At 38.8% G+C, this 19,236-nt stretch overlaps 1 protein-coding gene across 2 annotated transcripts in view; it reads right to left on the bottom strand.

The window, feature by feature from the left end:
• Positions 1-19,236, bottom strand: part of STARD9 (StAR related lipid transfer domain containing 9) — a 241,098-nt gene that overhangs the window by 28,106 nt on the left and 193,756 nt on the right. For both annotated transcript variants that reach the window (XM_060262139.1, XM_060262140.1), the window contains 3 exons: positions 8,046-18,422; positions 6,490-6,687; positions 4,984-5,164 (listed from right to left, as the gene is read on the bottom strand). In XM_060262139.1, coding sequence (XP_060118122.1) covers positions 4,984-5,164; positions 6,490-6,687; positions 8,046-18,422 — 10,756 coding nt within the window. The remainder of the gene's footprint in view (positions 1-4,983; positions 5,165-6,489; positions 6,688-8,045; positions 18,423-19,236) is intronic.

The raw sequence follows: 19,236 nt of genomic DNA, 5'->3' as shown, positions 1-19,236 counted from the left end.
AGGAAAATCTCAGAATTTGTGTGGGCTGGGAAGAAACCAAGGATTAAAATGAAAATTTTGACAGATGCAAAAGAAAGAGGTGGGTTTCAACTGCCGAATTTAAAATTATATCAGGAAGCAGTTTGTTTAGTGCATATTTTTACACAGAATTTTTTATTTTTCTCTATTTGTTTGTTTAGTGTGGATGAAAGAATGGATAACGTTGTTAAACAAAAAACATTTAGTGTTGGAAGGTCACGGAAGGGCACGCGTATTTGTATTATGGAAAAAAAGATGGACGTTTTTTTCTCTCACCATTATATAAGAAATAATTTGCTAAATACATGGATTAAATACAAGAAATATGGAGATGAGAGAAGACCGTTATGGATAGTGCCAGCTGAAGTAATAAAAATAACGGCTGAGATAGGTGAAGAAAAGTGGTTGTCATATAATCAATTATTAAAAATACAAAGTGGCAAAATAGAACTGAAAACTGCTGAAGAGTTGAATCATAAATATGATTGGTTTCAAATGCAACAAATAAAGAGCTTGGTGGAGAATGATATTAAAACTGAAGGAATAAGGAAAGAGCAAACAGATTTGGAAAAAGTTCTGCTTGGAGACAATGATAAATTAATTTCAAAAGTATATAAATTACTTCTACAATGGTCTACAGAAGATGAAGTAGTGAAATCGCAAATGATTAAATGGGCAATTAATGTAAATAAAGAAATACAGATGGAAACTTGGGAATATTTGTGGAAGAACTCTATGAAACTTTCAACATGTCAAAGTATTAAAGAAAACTGTTTTAAGATGATGTATAGATGGTATATAACTCCTAAAAAATTGGCAAAGATGAATAATAAGATGCCAGACAGATGTTGGAAATGTAAAAAGCATGAAGGTTCTTTCTACCATATGTGGTGGACTTGTGAAAGAGCTAAAATATTTTGGCAGATGATTCAGCAAGAGATTTCTAAGATTTTGGGATATGAGTTTAACAAAGTTGCAGAGACTTTTCTGTTGGGACTACAAATGGAAACATTTCCAAAAGAAGATAGAACTTTAATCTGGTACTTGCTCTCAGCCTCTAGGACATTGTATGCGCAGTTGTGGAAGCAAGAAAAAATACCAGAGAAATGGGATTGGATTATAAAAGTTATGACATGGAGTGAAATGGACAAATTAACAAGAATATTAAGAGACTATGATTTAGAAGTTTTTAAGACGGAATGGAAAAAGTTTAGAAGATATGTAGAAAAAGAGTGGAAAATAAAAGGACATTGGACAATCTTTGATAATGATTAAGTTTTAAAAAGAAGAAGAATATACATTTTTGTTTTAATAGTTAAGGGTACCTTTAAAGATTTGCATTTTAAGTAAATAACACCGGCGGGGGTCAAGTAACGGGGGGAGGGGTGGGTAGAAAGTAATATATGGAGTAGATAAAAGAAGGGGTTTTTTAAAGATGTAAGATATAGATTTATTACCATATGTTACCAATAAAATTGTTTTAAACAGACTGTTTCTCCAGGTTTTCTGAGGGCTCTTTTGTGTTAAAGGTAATTCAAAAGTGTACAGATTCCCTTGGATTTCCACCCCTGCCCACATCAAGGTTGTTCCGCCCACTCTGCACATTCCACAATCCACCCTCTTCATCAGTGTTCAAGCTCCATTCCCACCTCATTTAATTTTTTTGACAAGTGTAATGAGTCTAGCAATATGAGACTATCACTAGCCTCAGATAGCTGTATATAAAAATTTAAAACAGCGGAGGGGAGAGTTTAAGAAGAGCTGCATGAGGTTTAGTTCCCTGTTGGTATTGGCATGAAAGCCGCCCTGAGCCATCTTTGTGGGAAGGGCGGGATACTAATCATAAAATAAATAAAGGGGGATTGGAGAGGAAGCAAGCGGCAGTGTCCACAGTGCAAAAGAAAAATTAGGATTTCAGCACTACATGAAAACAAAATAATGGAGGAGGGGATGGTCAGCATGGGATAAAATTGACATGAGATGTAAAGACAGAGGGGCACTGGGATGGGAAGCCTAAAACTTTGAAAACATTTTTTTCATTAATGCTTTAGTAAACAAAATTTAGGGGGAGGCATTCTGGCAGCCTCTGTGAACCACTGAACTTTAGAATTGCTTGGAATACATCCATTTGGAGGAAGAGTGCAATCCATACAGGACAGGCTTTAAAATACTGCCAAGATCAAGACAGTGTGTAGGATGAAATTAGAGAATCACAAAGAGAAAACCATGCAAGTTTCCAAGAAAGGGCAGGAAATCAGTGTTACTATGCAGCTGTGCTGGGGCATCAGCAAAAAATACCCTCCCCATTCTTTTTCCAGTTTAGTGGCACAAGACTAAAAAGCTCTCTACAGCTTCTGCCAGAGGACTCCTCCCCCATACAAATTGCAGTTCTGTGCAATGCATGGTGGAGTTGCAGTCACCTTTGCACAGGCACACACACAGACATACACACACATGTTGCCAATGATTACAACATGCAATGGCAGTGTCAGTGGGTTTTATTACCATGCATTCTGTACACTCAAAATGTTTCCCCATATTATGAGATTGAGACTCTTTCTCATTTTTCACAGTGGCTGATAACACAGCAGAGAATCCCCTAGTGCTCTGCAATATGGGAAACAGGGCTTTGTAGCTGCTTGTCATTTTCAAAAAAAGTCTTGTCAATTTCAACACTGGTTTTCCCCCCTTCATCTGCATTCCTTTCTGTTCCCTTTCATTCAATACATGCACAAAACCTGAACCTCAAGGATTTAAATGGAAGGCACTTGCTGGATGCAACTGCACAGCTGCAATAGAACTGAGTAAATTTATTTGTTAAAACTCTGGATAACCCCCCACATCACAAGTGATGTTTCACCCCAATTTAAAAAGTATGTTTTTTAAAATTATAGCTGCAGAATAATACACCAGAAGAAAAAGAATGGTGTGTAAAATGGGCACAGAATCCAAAGTCAAGATTAAAGGCTTACTGCTCTGAAAATCTGCAGTAAGATGTGCATGTGTAATGGGCCTGTTTTCAGAGATGATAAACTTTCTGTATGGAAATATAGATATAACTTGAATTCACAGATCAAATTATCTAAATAAAAGTTATACGTTACAACAACATAAAACAGTAACATCCAGAGTTTTTATTATTGCAATCAGTGTCTGCCTTTCTTATTTCATGAAACTCAAGACAGCTTACATGGGGTTCCCATGAAGTCTCAAATCCAGGCACTGACCACACCCAGACCAGAGAAATTTCAGCAGGCATGAGCTTTCATACCCTAAAATCCTTTAGTGAATGGGTGACAAAAGCAAGTATGACAAAAGAAACTGGTAAGTGCAGGGCCGGCCCTAGGGTGCATGGCGCCCCAGGCAGCCTTGCCCTCTGCTATCCCCCTTCGCGGCACAGTGCCACCCTCCTCTGCAGCGCCTCCTCCTCCCTCCCTTACAATTTCAATGCCTGGGAAGGGGGCAGTGGAGCGATGCGCTCCCCGGGCTCTTTAAAGGCCACTCCCCAACCGATCAGCTGGTAAAACGCACTGGAGGCTCATGGCTCCTATGCCGGCCCTCTGGTGCAATCAGGATCAGTGCAAGGTTAAGGGGGCAGCAGCGGCGGGAAAGACGAGCAAGCCGCTGAAAGAGCGGCCGTTGCCACTGCCTTCCCCCCTTTCTTCCTGGATTGCAGGGAAAGGAAGGGGGAGAGGCAGTGGCGGCTGCTCTTTCAGGGGCTCACTTGTCCTTTCTGCTGCTGCTGCCCCCTCAACCTCACAATGATCCTGATCACACCGCCCCCTTAACCCCACATTGATCTTGAGCCTCCAGTGCATTTTACCCGCTGAACAGCTGATCGGCAGGGGAGGAGTAGCCTTTAAAGAGCCTGGGGAGTGTAGCACTCCACCGCCCCTTCCCGGGCATTGACATGGTGAGGAAGGGAGGGAGGAGGAGGCTGGGGAGGCAAATAGAGATTTGCCTAGGGGGCAGGCGGGCGGGAGGGCTGAATTTGGTGCTCCCCCTGCCGGTGCCCTAGACAAATGCCTAATTTGTCTAGAGGGTGAGCTGGCCCTGGGTAAGTTAAAGGTTTGGATGAAGATGTATGACATATATTCTATGAATAGCAAATTGCATATTTGGTCTGAAAAAGCTTCTACAAACAACAGAACTACATAAACATCTTAGCAGCGAAACTATGACTGACTCATGAACATGACTGACTCCTGACTGACTCCTTTGGGTGTTCTGAACAGGCATTGTATTCATGCAGATTACTAATAACTGATTTGTACGTCTCCAGATTTCTACAAAAATTAAGTGTCTGACATATGTCTGACATGTAGCCAGTCACTGAACCACAAAATGTTCAGTGCAACCCAACTATAAAAGAAAAGGTACTTCACAGAAGAGTATGTTTTAAAATATAATGGTAACAACTGCAGTAACAATTCTAAGGTATGTCAGTGCTGGTAATGTTATAAAGCTCTGTAGTTAGCCAAGTACCAAAATTTCTTGTGAACAAGCTGCCAAAATATAAAGCTTCCATAGGAAGCAAACCTGCTAGTTCAGAGGAATCCATAAGTCTGTAGTGAAAAAGATTTCACAACTTTGGGAGCAAAAATGTAGCTTCCCAATGAGGCAGAAAACCAGTTCAGTGCAAGTGGCAGGCATTTTATCCTGCATATGAGCACAACAAAATGGAACATGGAGGGAAGGAACAGACCATGTTAGCCACTCTGAGCTCCTTGGAGAAAGGTTGGGGCAAAAATAATAACTACTACTGAGGTAAACCAAAATCTATACTCTGCTCCTAAAACTAGCAAGAACAGCTCTGCGAGATTGGTGGGTGTGGATCAGTGTAAGATCACACGTCTCTGTACACATAGGAAAGACACTCAACATGCCCCTTCCCAACTCCCTGCAATATATAGTCCCTGTCACACCTTCCTGCACTGCATCTTGCTATTATAAATTTAAACTTACCTTCTGTAGTTGAGAGAATATTTGCTCTTGAATGCGCCTCTTTTCTTGCTCTGCTCTTTCTCGAAGTTTGTCCCTGGCTCGTGCAATTTCTGTTTTTGTCTCTTCTCGTGCTTTCTGATAATCTCGAAGCAGCAACTCAATCTCTGAAGGATGCTGAATCCTCATTTTTGGTTCATGAACTCTAGAGGAAGGAAAAATTCAATGAATCAGTTTCTGATAGCTTGTCTTCTTAAAACTAGTCTTTAAGAAAGTTGAAGTAAGAATTGCTTTCTGGAACTTAAATCTTCTTTCTGCTTGCTAAAGAGGTCATAATACTTTGTGTTTGTTTGCTTGAAGCTTTTTAAAAATGTTCAGCTTGATAAAACATATACAGCATAAAATTCAAGCATGCTACATTTATTTTTAACAGCTAGACTAGGGGTGGTGTCTTAACCAATACTTCCTGCATCTATTTTCTCTTTAACTCAACTTTTGCTATCCAGTAGTTCCCTTTGCTTACTTCTTACTTATGTACATCTTCCTCCCAATATTTAACCTTTTTAAATTTTAGAAAACATAATGTTGAATGCACTCAAATTCACTCCAGTAAATCACAAGCACTATGAAATGTGAGATCATTAAATGGCTGGGTTAAACCTGTATTTAAAATACATCATCAAAATTGACGAACAAGATACTTAGGATGTATCGGATCAACAGCATATACTTGGAGGGGGACATGTTAAAATGCTACAATGACAAAAGAACTTATCGCAAGAGCTATGGAGGGGCCACATTAGAGTTCTTTCCAGACCAATAGTAGAAAAAACTATGCCTCTTTTAACTAGAGACATGTCTGAAAGGAAAAAAATATGCTTGTTCATGGGATGCAATATAGACTATGCTTCTTTGTGCAAAAATCAGTAGGAGATCATGTGAAAAAACTTTGGGTGCATCCTAGGAAATCAAAACAAGACAAGATACCTGTATTGTATGGCATTAAATATCTCTTTGTCTGTAGAAGAAGGGAAGAGGAAGAAGAAACTGGATTTATACCCCATCCTTCACTCAGAGTCTCAGAGTTGCTTACAATCTCCTTTCCCTTCCCCTCCCCACAACAGACATCCTGTGAGGTAGGTGGGCCTGAGAGAGCTCTTTTGAGACTGCTCTTTAGAAAACACCTCTAAGAGAACTTGTGACTGACCCAAGGTAACATCAGCAGCTGCCTGTGAAGAAGTGGGGAATCAAACCCAGTTCTCCCAGATCAGAGTCTGCACTCCTAACCACTACACCAAACTGGCTCTCTCTAGCAGTTGAGAAAAATAATAGGAAATTATTTTTTTAAAAATTAAGGTATGAAAGCTTTTAATGAATAGGGCTTAAGGGAAATTTGAGATAATGTACATACAGGGCATCCTTTTGTAAGGCATGATTAAATTTTGATAATTAAGAAAGGGGAACAAACAGCTCAAAATATCTAAAATCCTCACTTCTCCAGAATAAAGAACAAGGAACAGTAAAGCCTACCTGGTATTTTCTACCACATCTCTTCTCAGTTGCTGTAGGTACTCAAGACGTCGGCTAGGCAGATCTGAATCTCTCTGGTTCACATCCACTGATTGCAGGAGACTAAGATGTTTTTGCGGACTAAGGCTACGACTTCTTCGGAAACACTGAAGTCTCTCCTCTCTCTGTTTTCTCAGTATCTCAATTGACTTTGTGTGCCTGTTGTGGGGATGGTGGAAGAAAGTTGATAATTCTTATAACAAAGACCTAGGGAAAATTACAAAGCCCACTGCATACATGTTAAGATATTAGTTTGTATGCTTATTTATAAGAACTAGGACTGTAGGTGGGGGGAATGAATATGCAAAGTATATACAACTCTAGCAGTTGAGAAAAATAATAGGATATTTTTAAAAAAAAAAATAAGGCAAATGTGAGAGATTTTAATGAATAAGGCTGAAGAGAAATGAAGCAATTTTAGTTAATCTTGGTAAAACCTTGTGTTTGGACATGATTGGGTGGATCTTACCCTTGCCCTACTACTCCACTGAGTAGAGTTTATTGATTAAAATATTTATACCCCATCTTTCCTTTTCACTGAAGTCTTCCTCCAAACTAGTTCTTCCACTTAAGCTACAGTCACTTAACTTGAAAAAGGCTCCTTTGCCTGGAGGAAGGTGACTTGGAGAATGCTTGGGTCCACTCCAGTGTCAGACTGCAGATTTTTGCCAGTTGCACCCTCCTGCTACAGACCTCCAACTTTCCCCCCATGCTGTTCCAGGAGGGCCCTTAAGCCCCCAAAGAATAGCATTTTGAGTATATACTGGCCTGCAGCAGCAGGAGGGAAGCAAAGAAGTCCTGCTTCATGTATGGAAATCTCTTACATCCACAGAAATTTCAGAAGTATCCAAGCTTGGGTTGCCAGGAATGGATACACTGGTTGCATGGTCTCACAACTGATGAGAGATGGGAGGAGGTAGATACTTATCATGGGGAGAGAGTGATCCATCACCGTGTGATGTCACTTCCAGCACAACCCAGAAGCTTTAGCAATGTGGTGCCACTCTAGAACTTGCCCCAAACTCTATGGGTTTCTGAGGAAGTGGTAAGAGCATTGCTTCAGTGTGAGACCGACATTTCTAGTGACATCATCATGCAGTGGTGAAGATCACTCTCCCGTTTTGCTAGCCTGCTTCTGCCCACCCAACAGATAAGCATCAGTGGGCATTGGCTACAAATACAATTACCAGGAGTTTGCCTGCCATTAGCAGGCACTTGGTAAACCTAATCCAAGCAAAATGTGTATGTTTCTCCATCCTCACCATATCACTGACTACTAGCAGGAGAGGGAAAAAGCACATCATCATGATGTGAAGACTTTGGATAAGCTGCATTACTCATTACAAAGAACACGAAATGGATGCCATTTTCAGGTCCCATGTTCACATTATGTTGGTTTTGCTTTGAAAAATTAAAAACAAGTTTAACGGACCCTTCAGTTGTTTAGTAATAGATATCTATGGTTGTTCCTTGAGAAGCTATGCTTTTGGTATTTTAAAAAATGTAAAGTAATTCACCTTTCATAATGTTGCTGTTTTGTGGGCACTGATGTCAAATTCTCGCCTGCTCCACTCTGAAGGATCCTTAGTTGTGCATCTGTTTCCCCAATGCCATAATTTAATTTTGCCTCAGTGAGTTCCACAGTAAGAGGAGGCTGAATCATATCTAAATGGATGCCAGACATAACCTGGGCACGCTCTCTTTGTAGTCTCTCAATTTCTCTGGTTCTCAGTTCACCAAGCAAGGATCTATCTTGAAATTCTATTGCTCTTGTGTTAATTGTCCTCCTTTCTGCTGGGCTCTGGATATCACCAGTACTTTGAGTCAGGCTAGTTAAAGATGAGTGAGCACCACCCTTCACACCACACCAGTTGCTGAATTTATTGTGCACAGGTAGGTCACGAAGACTATGGCTACGAAGTCTGTGAGTCTTTACTAAGGAAGTATTTTCATTTAGAATTTCAGTATTACACTTGTTTTCCATATCTGATTCTGCATCAACAGTATAATTACCTTGCATTTCACTCATTTCAGATGCTGAACATGGATAGCTTTTGTTAGTCCTCCAATGGCACTGAGGAGAAAAAGAATCAAGCAGAAACTCTGGGGACTCAGTAGATTTTAAAGAGGAAGATCTATTAAGCTCATTTAAAGATATCTCAAAGGATTTATTAGTTGTTGAGGATGCAGAATTTCCAATAGGACTTTCATACTTGATTCCACCTGAAAAGTTTCTTGCCATCCTGGTTGCACATATCTGATGAAAGGAATGTTCCACTGGCCCAGCCTTTCTGTGATCATCAACTGAATATCCTCCATGGCTAGAAAGTTCCAAAGTGCTGCTTGAATGATAGAGTCTTTTTGTATGAATTGCAGTATGTGTAAACCTCTGCTTTTGTTTTGATGCTTCTATATCTGAAAGCTCTTTGACTGTATTCTTATCCAAGACATTTTCAGACTTCTTGCAAATGTCCTTGCTATCTCTAGATGTGGTAGACTCACTATCTGTTTGTGAAGAAGTATCAACATGAATATCCTGAGATCTCAAGTCATACAGTGGGCCTGATTCCCTTTTTCTAACATTTGTTAGTACATTTGCGGGATCTCTTGGATTCCCAATAGAACCTCTGAAAGATGTGGATTTGTTTAACGAATGCTGACAACTGACTGGACTGGCACTAAGTGTCAGAATAGGGGAAGATGCACGGTCAACAAACAAGCCGCTATTACAGTACAGCTCCCTTGTTTCTGGAATTCCAGGTTTACTGACAGGTTTCCTGTCTTGAGAATAGCATGCTGAAGACAGGGAAATGCTACAGGAAGGTTTACTAACTACCATGTGTGAAGTCTCATCATGCTGAGAGTGAAGAGAAGATATAGCTACAGAAGATTCAGGACTGCCAAGAGTAACTGTTCGTGCAGTGGCTAATGGTATCTTCTGCACATCTAGAGAAGAACTAGAGTCTTTACTGAAGTTAGCCGTAGACAAATGGGACTCTTCTAGAGTTTCTCTGTCATCATAGCTTCTTAAGTCAGGCATGCTCTGTAGCATCAACCCCTTTCTATCTGATATTCTCTCCTTCATCCGAGCTACTGTATCAGTATGTACAACCTTCACGATCACATTTACATCCTGAGATTTCATTGGTTCATTTTCCATTTTAGGTTTGATTTGGTTTTCCTTGGTCTTGTGTTGAGGATATATTAAAATATCTGTCTGAACACCTCTGTCTTCTGTTGTTTGAGTACAGCTATCAGATACTGCAGCTTTCACACTCTCCTTATCTTTTGTTTTTTGGTCACTTTGTTCATTATCTTTAACACTGTGTAAAGAAAAATTTCCTAACAGTTCAGAAGTGTTGTGAAGTAGCTGTGACAAATGCATAGAAAGATTCTGTACGCTTGACCAAGAAGATGGCTGTTGGAATGAACTCCTAGCTCCCTCTGGTTTTCTTGCAGATAAATCAGTGTAGCTTCTGCGGTGTCTTTTCGGTCTTTTATGCTTTGTTGGAGGCTCGGTTTGTGTTTCCTGTTCACAAGTAAGATGCCCTTGAGGCTTACTACAGGGTTCATCTGATTCAGAAGGGTAGAGTAGAACAATTTCATCAACCTGCATGGATGTGTTGCCAAACTGTTGAGAGCGTTCACATCTGGAAACACAGTTCTCAGATGTAGTTTCATGTTCATCATGAGAAGCAATGGAATAATGTTTGCTACTTTCATCCGAATGTGTAGATTCAAAGCCCTCTCTTACAACTTCCCATCTCTGAATGTCATCTGTGCTACTTATGGTGCTGGATAGCATTCTCGCATTAGCATAAGAACTGAGATGAGAATGGAAAGGAGAATTCTCAGAGTTTAAGCCATTATCCACACTGGAGCACCTCATAACTGTTGGAGTATCCAGGCTCAATGGGAGTGGGTTGCTAGAGACATCACTTGCACTTCCAAAAACATACTGCTTCCAACCCATCTTACAACGTTCATCTTGCTGCCATGAGTGAATATATGGATTAATATCACTTGAACTAAAGTGCATTGCATCTTTATTATCCTGTAATAGTCCACCTGTTGCTCCGGTTTGGAATCTTGGTTCTTCTGTGTTTATGTTGTGTCCATATACTAAAGGAACATTATTTGAGCACTTCTCAGCTTCTGTATCCATGGAACTATGAGTTGTGTGATCAACAGCTACTGGATAGTCAACAGGAGAGGTGTCTGAAAAATGACTGCTCTGCGATCGTTCTGTCCAGTTTCTTTTATCACAGTTAATGGACCTCTGAGCTTGAAATGATTTCTTTTGAAACCTGGGTTTATATTTAACTGGTACAGCATTGTCTGCCTTAAATTTTAAAAAGCTATCAGTTCTGTGTGCATCATCTTCAGTTGGGGATGGAGGCTCAACACTCATATTTAATTCCTGTAATGACTTGGAAGCAAGATGCTCACAACTGTCTATTTTAGATGAAGTTTCAGAAGCACATTCAAAATTAGCCATGACAGCAATAGCTGGGGCTGACAAACTATGACTCAGTAAACCATCATCTTTGCTGATGTTTGCATTTTGTGTAGCAGAAACTATTTTTTTATTTCTAAATATCTCTGGTTCAGGTTCTTTTTGGAAAGACAAACAGCTGTTACCTGATAAAAACTCAGAGGACATATTGTCATTAATTACTGAAGGATTTAGTTGTTCTAACACCACAAATTCCCTTTCTTTATTCATCAACTCACATTTTTTGTGATCAGTATTAGCTTCAGGGATAGGTCTATTTTCTATATTAACTCTGCTACTAAAATATGTACTTTGATCTCTTTGTGAATCAGGGCATGAATGTGAAAAAGGATATGAATTTGGGCCAAGGTTTTCTAAACATCTTTGTACTGGAACTTTAACCCTATACTTTTGACAAACATCTGCTTCATGGTGGTTTTTTTCAAGTTTAGATTGGTGAATTTCACTGTCATCTAAACTTGTCTTTATTTGAGAGCTAGAAATAGTTTCTAAAGCACATGTTTGCTGGCCAAATATCATAGTATCATCACACTGACTTTCCTGCATTTGACTGGTAGCAGGTTCTGGGAAGCCTGAAGTAGTTGAGTTTATAATTGGTCTTTCAGGTTTGCTCTGTATTTCACTGTCCTCTAAACTTGTGTTTATTTGAGAGCTAGAAATAGTTTCTAAAGCACATGGCTGCTGGCCAAATATCACAGTATCACTGCACTGACTTTCCTGCATTTGACTGGTAGCGGGCTCTGGGAAGCTCGATGCAGCCGTGTTTAGAACTGATCTTTCAGTTTCGCTCTGACATCTACTGAGACTAACAGAAGCTTCTGAAGATGAGCACGGAACCTCTGGGAAAGCATGATGACAGACCACTTGATTTTCTTGCACTTGAAAAGCAGATGTCAAATGGGAAGTCAAAAAGGCATCTTGCAGCGAGTCAGCATAACGCATGCACATAGAAGATGTGAAATCTTCAGGTGATCTTGAGGACTCAGGATTACTTGCATTTTTAAATTCTGTACACATGGAAAAATCTTTTCGAGAACACAAATTAGTCTGAATCACTTCATTATTGCTTATTTGTTCCAAACTCTGATTAGTAAGCAAGCTTCTCTCTTGCAAACTTATTTCTGTCCTATCTACATTATTTTCAGACAGTAAACATAGATGATTCTCATTCTTAACCAGGCATTCAGAGAAAGAGCTTTCTTCTTGCTTTTTGTTTTGATATATTTCCACTATTTCTTGAGTTTTTGCACTCTCAACATTACTGATGATTTTGCTATATTCTCGATGCACATCATAATCATCTTTTACATCCAAAACTTCAGAGTTTATAGATTTTTGTTCTCCAAAATAATGCTCATCAGTCTCATACTTGTCTATAGGGTACTCTAGCAAAACCGTTGGAAATGAAGTGGAACTATTTAAGAGACTAGCAGAATATTCAGAAGCATATGATTTCATATTGCGCTCCATGCAACTGTCATCACAGTAATTAGTAAACGCTTGGGTAGAATGCTGTAAAAGTTCTTTTCCATGTTCTGAAGTCACTTCAGAGTCCCTCTCACAGAGATCATGAGAAAATCCGTACAGCAGAATCTCATTTTTTTCCTGGCATCCCAATTCTCTGATAATTCTTTCACTATTTGTTTTATATTCTGTCTCAGAACAATTAATATTTTGCGAACATTTCTTTGTCTGATTATGTTGCAATGGTGAATATAACACCTTCTGACTATTAATACTATTAAAATTCTTTTGTGAAGAAAGTTCAGGTAAACACTGTATTATTTCTTCTACATTTTTTTTGAACACTGTAGATGGAAATAAATTTATTGTTTTGGAACCCAATGAACCTAACACAGCATGTTCTTTTTGATGTATGTTTTTAACTGAATGCAAACAATGTTCTGGCTTTTGGTCTTCTCTTGCACTGTGTCTTTCGTTAGAACTCCCCAAATCATGACTTACATTTTCAGGTAACAACTTTGTAAGAGGCACTGTTTCAGTGCCTGTGTCATTAGTAGAAGCAAAAGCTACAGATCCATGGTATTCTGCAATACATGATTTTAAATATGGGTTATCCTCACTAGGAACTTGCTCAGATCCAATATAATGAGAAGTTTTTTTAAATTGGATGTCTGCTTTTGTGTCTCTGTCCTGCTCTAGCAGTTCATGAGGAAAGTTAATATATTTGTTTTGCACAACTTCAGAATCATCTCTTCTTCCTTTGGTACAGGTAGAGAGTGCTCCAGCCTGTATGTCACTATCCATTTGTGTTTCATAGTACTGGAGACCTGCGACATCACTGGTGCTTCTACTGAATAGCACTGAAGAACTGCTTGCATCAGTAAGGTAATCCTGCGTGTTTTCTCCACTTCTGTTTTTTCCAGTTAATAAAAGACTACAGACAGGCTGACAGAGGAGATCTTTAACACCTATGGCAGTTGCTCTATAGCTTTGATTTATACTTTCTGGTAGATCTTTTTGGTTAACATTTACTGAGTCACCTTTATTCTTTGAAAAAATGTGAGGTAACCATTCACTTTCTTCTGATACCTCACTTAACAAGTTCTCCTTATTTGAAAAACAGTAACTGTATTTGTTCTCCAATAGAACTTCAGCTTGATTTTGTGAAGTTTCTAGTTCTGCTCTTTCACTCTTTTCTTTGATAAACCTCTCTTCCTTTCCCATTTTAAAAATATGCATGCTTTGTGTGTTGGAGTTATGGACCAGTACCTCAGTCATAGCTGAATGCATGGCGGTTATCAGATGCAGTTCCTCTTTTTGGCTAGGTATAATGTCATCTGGGACAGATTTATAAACATCAAGTCCATTTCCAACTGAAGTTATAGATGTGTTAACATTTTCAAAATTGTCAGCTTGTCCAAAGTCTTCACTTATCTTGCATTGCCCAATGACATCTGTATCTTGACACAAAGAACCATCATTACTGTTGTCTTTCGGTGTTTTATTTGCTACACCTGCATGACTTCTTTCTCTCTGTGTTTCACTGATGTCAAGACATGTTACTGGTAACTGAAGCCCATCCTCTTCTTCCAACATAGAAGCAACAAAATACTTTTCGGGTATCTCACCATCAGCAGCAGCAGAACTGTCACAATACATATGCTCATAAGCTGGTTTCTCTTGGACCAAAACATCATTTTCAGCAGTGTGTGGCCCAATTAACCACGCTTTTTCTGATGCATCACTTTGTTCTTTGCCCTCTGTTTCAAAATTAATTATATTCTCATCAAATTTAGTTTCTTGAAAAACAACCTTGGGGGATATTAAGCTTTTTGCTAAACAACTCTTACTTTCGTTGTTAGGAGGCATTTTTTTATGTCCTTTACTGCAACCTGAAGTATCCTCTTGCCTGCTTTCAGTGGGTACCGAAATTACTGTGGGTACAGAGGCACAAACAGTTTTTATAACTCTGTCAGCATGAACAAGTTCTTCATATTCAGCAAGGCAGTTTACGGTTTTTTGAGTTAAAACTGCTGACCTACAGTATACAGCTGAGTCAATTCTCTTATAATCTGCTTCCATGCCTGTGGTGTGACATTCTCTTTCTTTTGTATTTTCTTGGATTTTATTTTCATTGACATTTCTTAACTGGAAGGTGATGTTGGGTCCAGTTGTTATTGATGCATACAGTTCTGCTTTGCAGTCATCGCTCAGCTGGACCGTCTCTTGATCAGTTTCTTCCTGTGTTACTGTTACAAGCAATTTTCTTTCACAATTCTCATGATCATCACTGAGTCTGTGAAAGGGAGAACTTGATTCAAAGTTCTTCCTATTCACTACTGGTCTACTTTGAGATTCAATTCCAAGATAATTATGCAAACTTTTATTCTGATTACATTTAATTTCTAACATGTCACTTTCCAGTTTGTTAACACTATTTCTTAGCTTAGTGAGTTCTTCAGAGCACATTGACTCACTACTGTGTTTACTCTTATTTTCTTCAGAAAGTGTTACAGCTGTGACATCTTTGAGATATTCAGATTCTTTATTCCCACAGGAAGTCTGTGCTTGGGAAGCTGTAGCTGAGAAAACTCTATTTTCTAACACTTTTGCAGAATTCTTTTCATTGCAATTTCTGATTTGAGTGGTACACAATTCCACTCCTGAACAGTCAGTTTTTTTAAGGTCCATACATAAAAGTGATGCTTCTTTCACCTCTCTTGATGAAGGTAAAGATCTGTGTCGAACTTTGGTTTTGCCAGGACAGCCAAATTTGACAGAATTATGAAGAACTGTGTGTACTGTGTGTTTCTTATCAGTAGTGGTAAAAAAGCCAGTTTCTTTTGAATTATTTTCTGCATGAGATGATCTAGTCTCACAAACATCCTTTTCTACTCTTCTTGTTTTTTGGCAGAACATATTTGGTTTGGATTGTGAAGAGACTTCCTCACCAACTGAACAAGAATCAAGTACTGAAAGTTCAGCTTTTTTCTCATTTACATTCACATTAGAAGATATCACATTGTCTGTCGCCAAATCCATACGAGCCATGCTATATATTTTCCCTTCAATGCTGTTTCGCATCAAATGTTCAGTATCCAAATTTAACAAACTTTTTCGTCTTGAACAATTTTCAGAGCCGTCTGATATGAAACCTGAATAAGACTTGCTCTTTAAGGCTTCAGTTTGAAATTCTGATCTCCATTCTTCATCTTGTAGTTTGTTTTCTTCCACCTCTCTAAAGGAAGGCACCTCTAAAGCAGATTCTGTTAAGACATCTCTGTTTTCATGTATAGTGGCTTTCTCAATTGCAGAGATTTGCAGTAGTGGAGTAAATTGATCATTATGGTGAGAGGCTGTTGTCTTCATTTGATACAACTTTTTTTCAGAAAAACTGTCTACAGAAGTGTCTACTGCTGACACTTGCTGGAATCTTATTTTCTGTGCTAGGTCAAAATTACATCCATCATGTCTTAGCAAATGCATCTTGTCATTAGAATACTCTTCTTCCTCAATATTCTGACTTTTGCTTCTTAAGTCACGGAGACAGAAACTTTCATTAATAAATAATGATGCTTTCTCTTTTGAAAACAAATTTTCATGCCCTTTATAGTTTTCTAAAGTTGCACCCACTGTAGCCAATCTAGGAGGCTCACTGGATAATGTGCAGATGGATTTATCTTCTGTATTTGAATCAACTATCTTTGAGTCATTTATACTACCATCACAGTCATAATCATTGTCATCTTTTTCAATAATTCTAAAAATGCAGTCTTCTAAATTAGTAGTTATGTGAGGTTCTTCTACTTGTAAACAGTGCATACTGGATGTAGAAATTAATGAGTTAGTTTTTAAAACTTCATTCTTCTCAGGATAAATTGAAGAAATAGAGAAGTCTTGTTTTTCTGATGCATGGGATGAATTATTTTTGCCTGAGGTTTCTTTTAAACAGTTAGATGTTTGCTTCCATTCATCAATAAATCCATCCTCAGCCAACTCATCAGGTTTATGGTTATTAGACTCTAGCGGTGAGGCAATCTCACTGTAACTGTGTTTTGTAGGAAATGCAGAAACATGATCAAATGAAATGTCTGCTGCTGAACTTAAAACTGACATTACAGCTCCTGCAGTTTCTCTCTGAAGATGTTTTCTTGTTTCTGGTAAAGGTGCTGATGATGGTGCAGATGAAAATAGCATCTCAATTTTGTTAGGCGTGTGAACTATCCCATGAGGCTCTTTATAAGAGACAAATGATAATTCAGCAGCTGATTGTCTTAGTTCATCCTTCTTCATCCAGCTATGTGATGTGTTAAAAGGGCGCACCTGAGCAACCTGAAAATCTGCATGATCTTGGAAAGAAGGCATTGCTATTATGGGGCTGTGTTTTCCATTTTTTAAGTTATAGGAAAGCCAAGTATCCAATGAAATTGGAAGATTTTCACCTGTAGCCTGGGGTCTTTGATCTAAAGACCTTCCTTGAACTGAAAAGTTAATTTTCATCTCCTTCTGTGACTGATCACAAAAGCTACTGGAACCAGACTGCATACTAGCATCTAGATAAAAAGAACTAGCATTGAAATTCAAGTCATCAGATTCTCTCATTATATTTTCCTCACAGGTCTCAGAATTGTGCTGTTCACTGCTGTTTCTAGTTTCTAATAGTGGATTTTGCAATCCCCAAAAAAGTTCTGCTGGTACTTCATCAAATGACGCCAATTTGCATTCCTCTGTCATGTCTTCTGACACTTCATCAGCATCACCTAAACTATCCAAAGAAAAGCTTCTCTCATGCTCAGTCAAATGACTGCCTGATGTAGATGCATTTGCCAATGCTGAGAGAGGCTGACAGTTACTGTCTTTGTAAAAGTTAACAGGCTCTTGATGGGCCTGAGAAAAACAGTTTTGACCTTGGCTTTCAGATCTGTTCACCTTTTCTGTAAGAGAATCCTGAGACATTTGGCTATCTTCACTTTCAGAGTCTTCCAAGTCAAGGGTGTCCTGAAGTCCAGCTGACTCTTCCTGCCTAACTTGCTCAGTCAGGACTGTTGTACAAATACATGAAAGAGAATCCACAGAATATGTACTATCTGTATCAGAAAATTCAATGCCTTCATCTTCTTGCCAGCTCCTCAGTGTATCAGGGGCTGTTTTTGAGATTCCAGCACTCAACACCTCATCACTACGCCACCTTTTCTCACTAAGTTTCTCATTATTTATCTTGTTAAGGCTTCCCACTGAAGTTGTGGATCTCAGAAGTTTATGTCCTTCCTCTGATTGTTTGTCTTGCAGATCTTTTTTTACATTCTTTCTTGTCTGGCTAAGATGGTGTACTGGTAGTTTACCACACGTTGCTGACCTTTTTAAGACTTTGTTAGAACTCGCTGACAGTGAACCTCGGTGCTTATTTCTTCCGTATTTTCCTTTTTTCTCATTGATCTCCTGATATTCATTCTTTTCTAAGTATTTTCCAATACACAGACTAGTGTCTCCTATTGCTTTTGTTCTAGTCACCTGTTTTCTGGTTTCAGGTTCGCTCTTTTTCTTGAAAAGATCAGGAGAACAGCTTTTAGAAATCTGGGCTTTAGTTTGAATTTGCCTTGGTTTATTATCTGTTTTCTCCATTTGACAGTAGTCTTTATGGATATGAGAAATTACTTGCCCATTACTAATGCTACTGCCTGCTCTTTGTTTATTCGCCAGGCATAATGACATATATATTTCAGTTAGCTGCCTCTGGGTTGGGAAGGAGCCATCATCAGTCTCAACATCAACATTATCTGTTCTTGAAAGTTCTTTAACTGTTCTGGGAAGATATTCCACAGACAATGATTTCTTTGATGGACTGACTTGAGAGCATCTGTAGCTGTGTGCTGAGGTAGATAATTCATCGGAGGTATCCCTTTTCAGGAAAAAACTGTAAAAAAACACAAAATATATAACAATAATCAGCTTTCTACACAGTGTAAAAAACCTTTAAAAAAATCGTCACATTGCTTTCAAAAATCATGTTTGCCACAATGGAAACCTGTCAGTCTTGCAGCTGCTTAGAGATCAAGAGGCTATTCTGTGTAAGAGCTGGCAAACAGAGAAAAGTGCAAGCAGACCACAATAGGTATGCAGTCTCTTTTATAGCCCAGAAGAATACATACACAATAGTATCGGGTCAACACTGTGGTGCAGCCCACCCCCACCCCCAGTGATCCAGTAAACAATCCATAAAGGATCAGGAACCTGGAAATTGGATAAGTGGGTCTCTCCTAATCTACAGGACGAGTGGGGAGGCTTTAGCTATCAAACCATGCCAAGGGAACTGACTAACCAGCCATTGGTAGCACATGTGGGTTAATTTAAGATTTTTAAGAACAGAGTATTTTTGATGTACAAAGATTCTTGCTCTTATAACACCCCCAAGTCCACAAATCAGACCACTGTACTACTTGCTGATCTTATGTGTGCCCCCCATATAGTTATGCTATCTTGATTAATAGGACTAGAAAGAAATTTGGTATTTCTTAATAGAAACCTGTCAGATTTAGTTATTAATTCCAGAAAACCATAAAATGAATACAACCTTTACTTTTTCTAGTATAATGCTGAATTAATTTCAAGATTTTTCCAGTGGAAATGTAATGATTACACTGGTAATTGGTACAAAGCTGCACCATGCACACCTGGTACTAGGACTATCAAAAGACTGAAGAAATTTTATTTAATCAATCATCTTCCCT

The sequence above is a fragment of the Heteronotia binoei genome, chromosome 21, assembly GCF_032191835.1.
Source record: "Heteronotia binoei isolate CCM8104 ecotype False Entrance Well chromosome 21, APGP_CSIRO_Hbin_v1, whole genome shotgun sequence".
NCBI lineage: Eukaryota > Metazoa > Chordata > Lepidosauria > Squamata > Gekkonidae > Heteronotia > Heteronotia binoei.
Note: the sequence above shows the minus strand (reverse complement) of the source record. Positions and strands in the feature narration are given on the sequence as shown.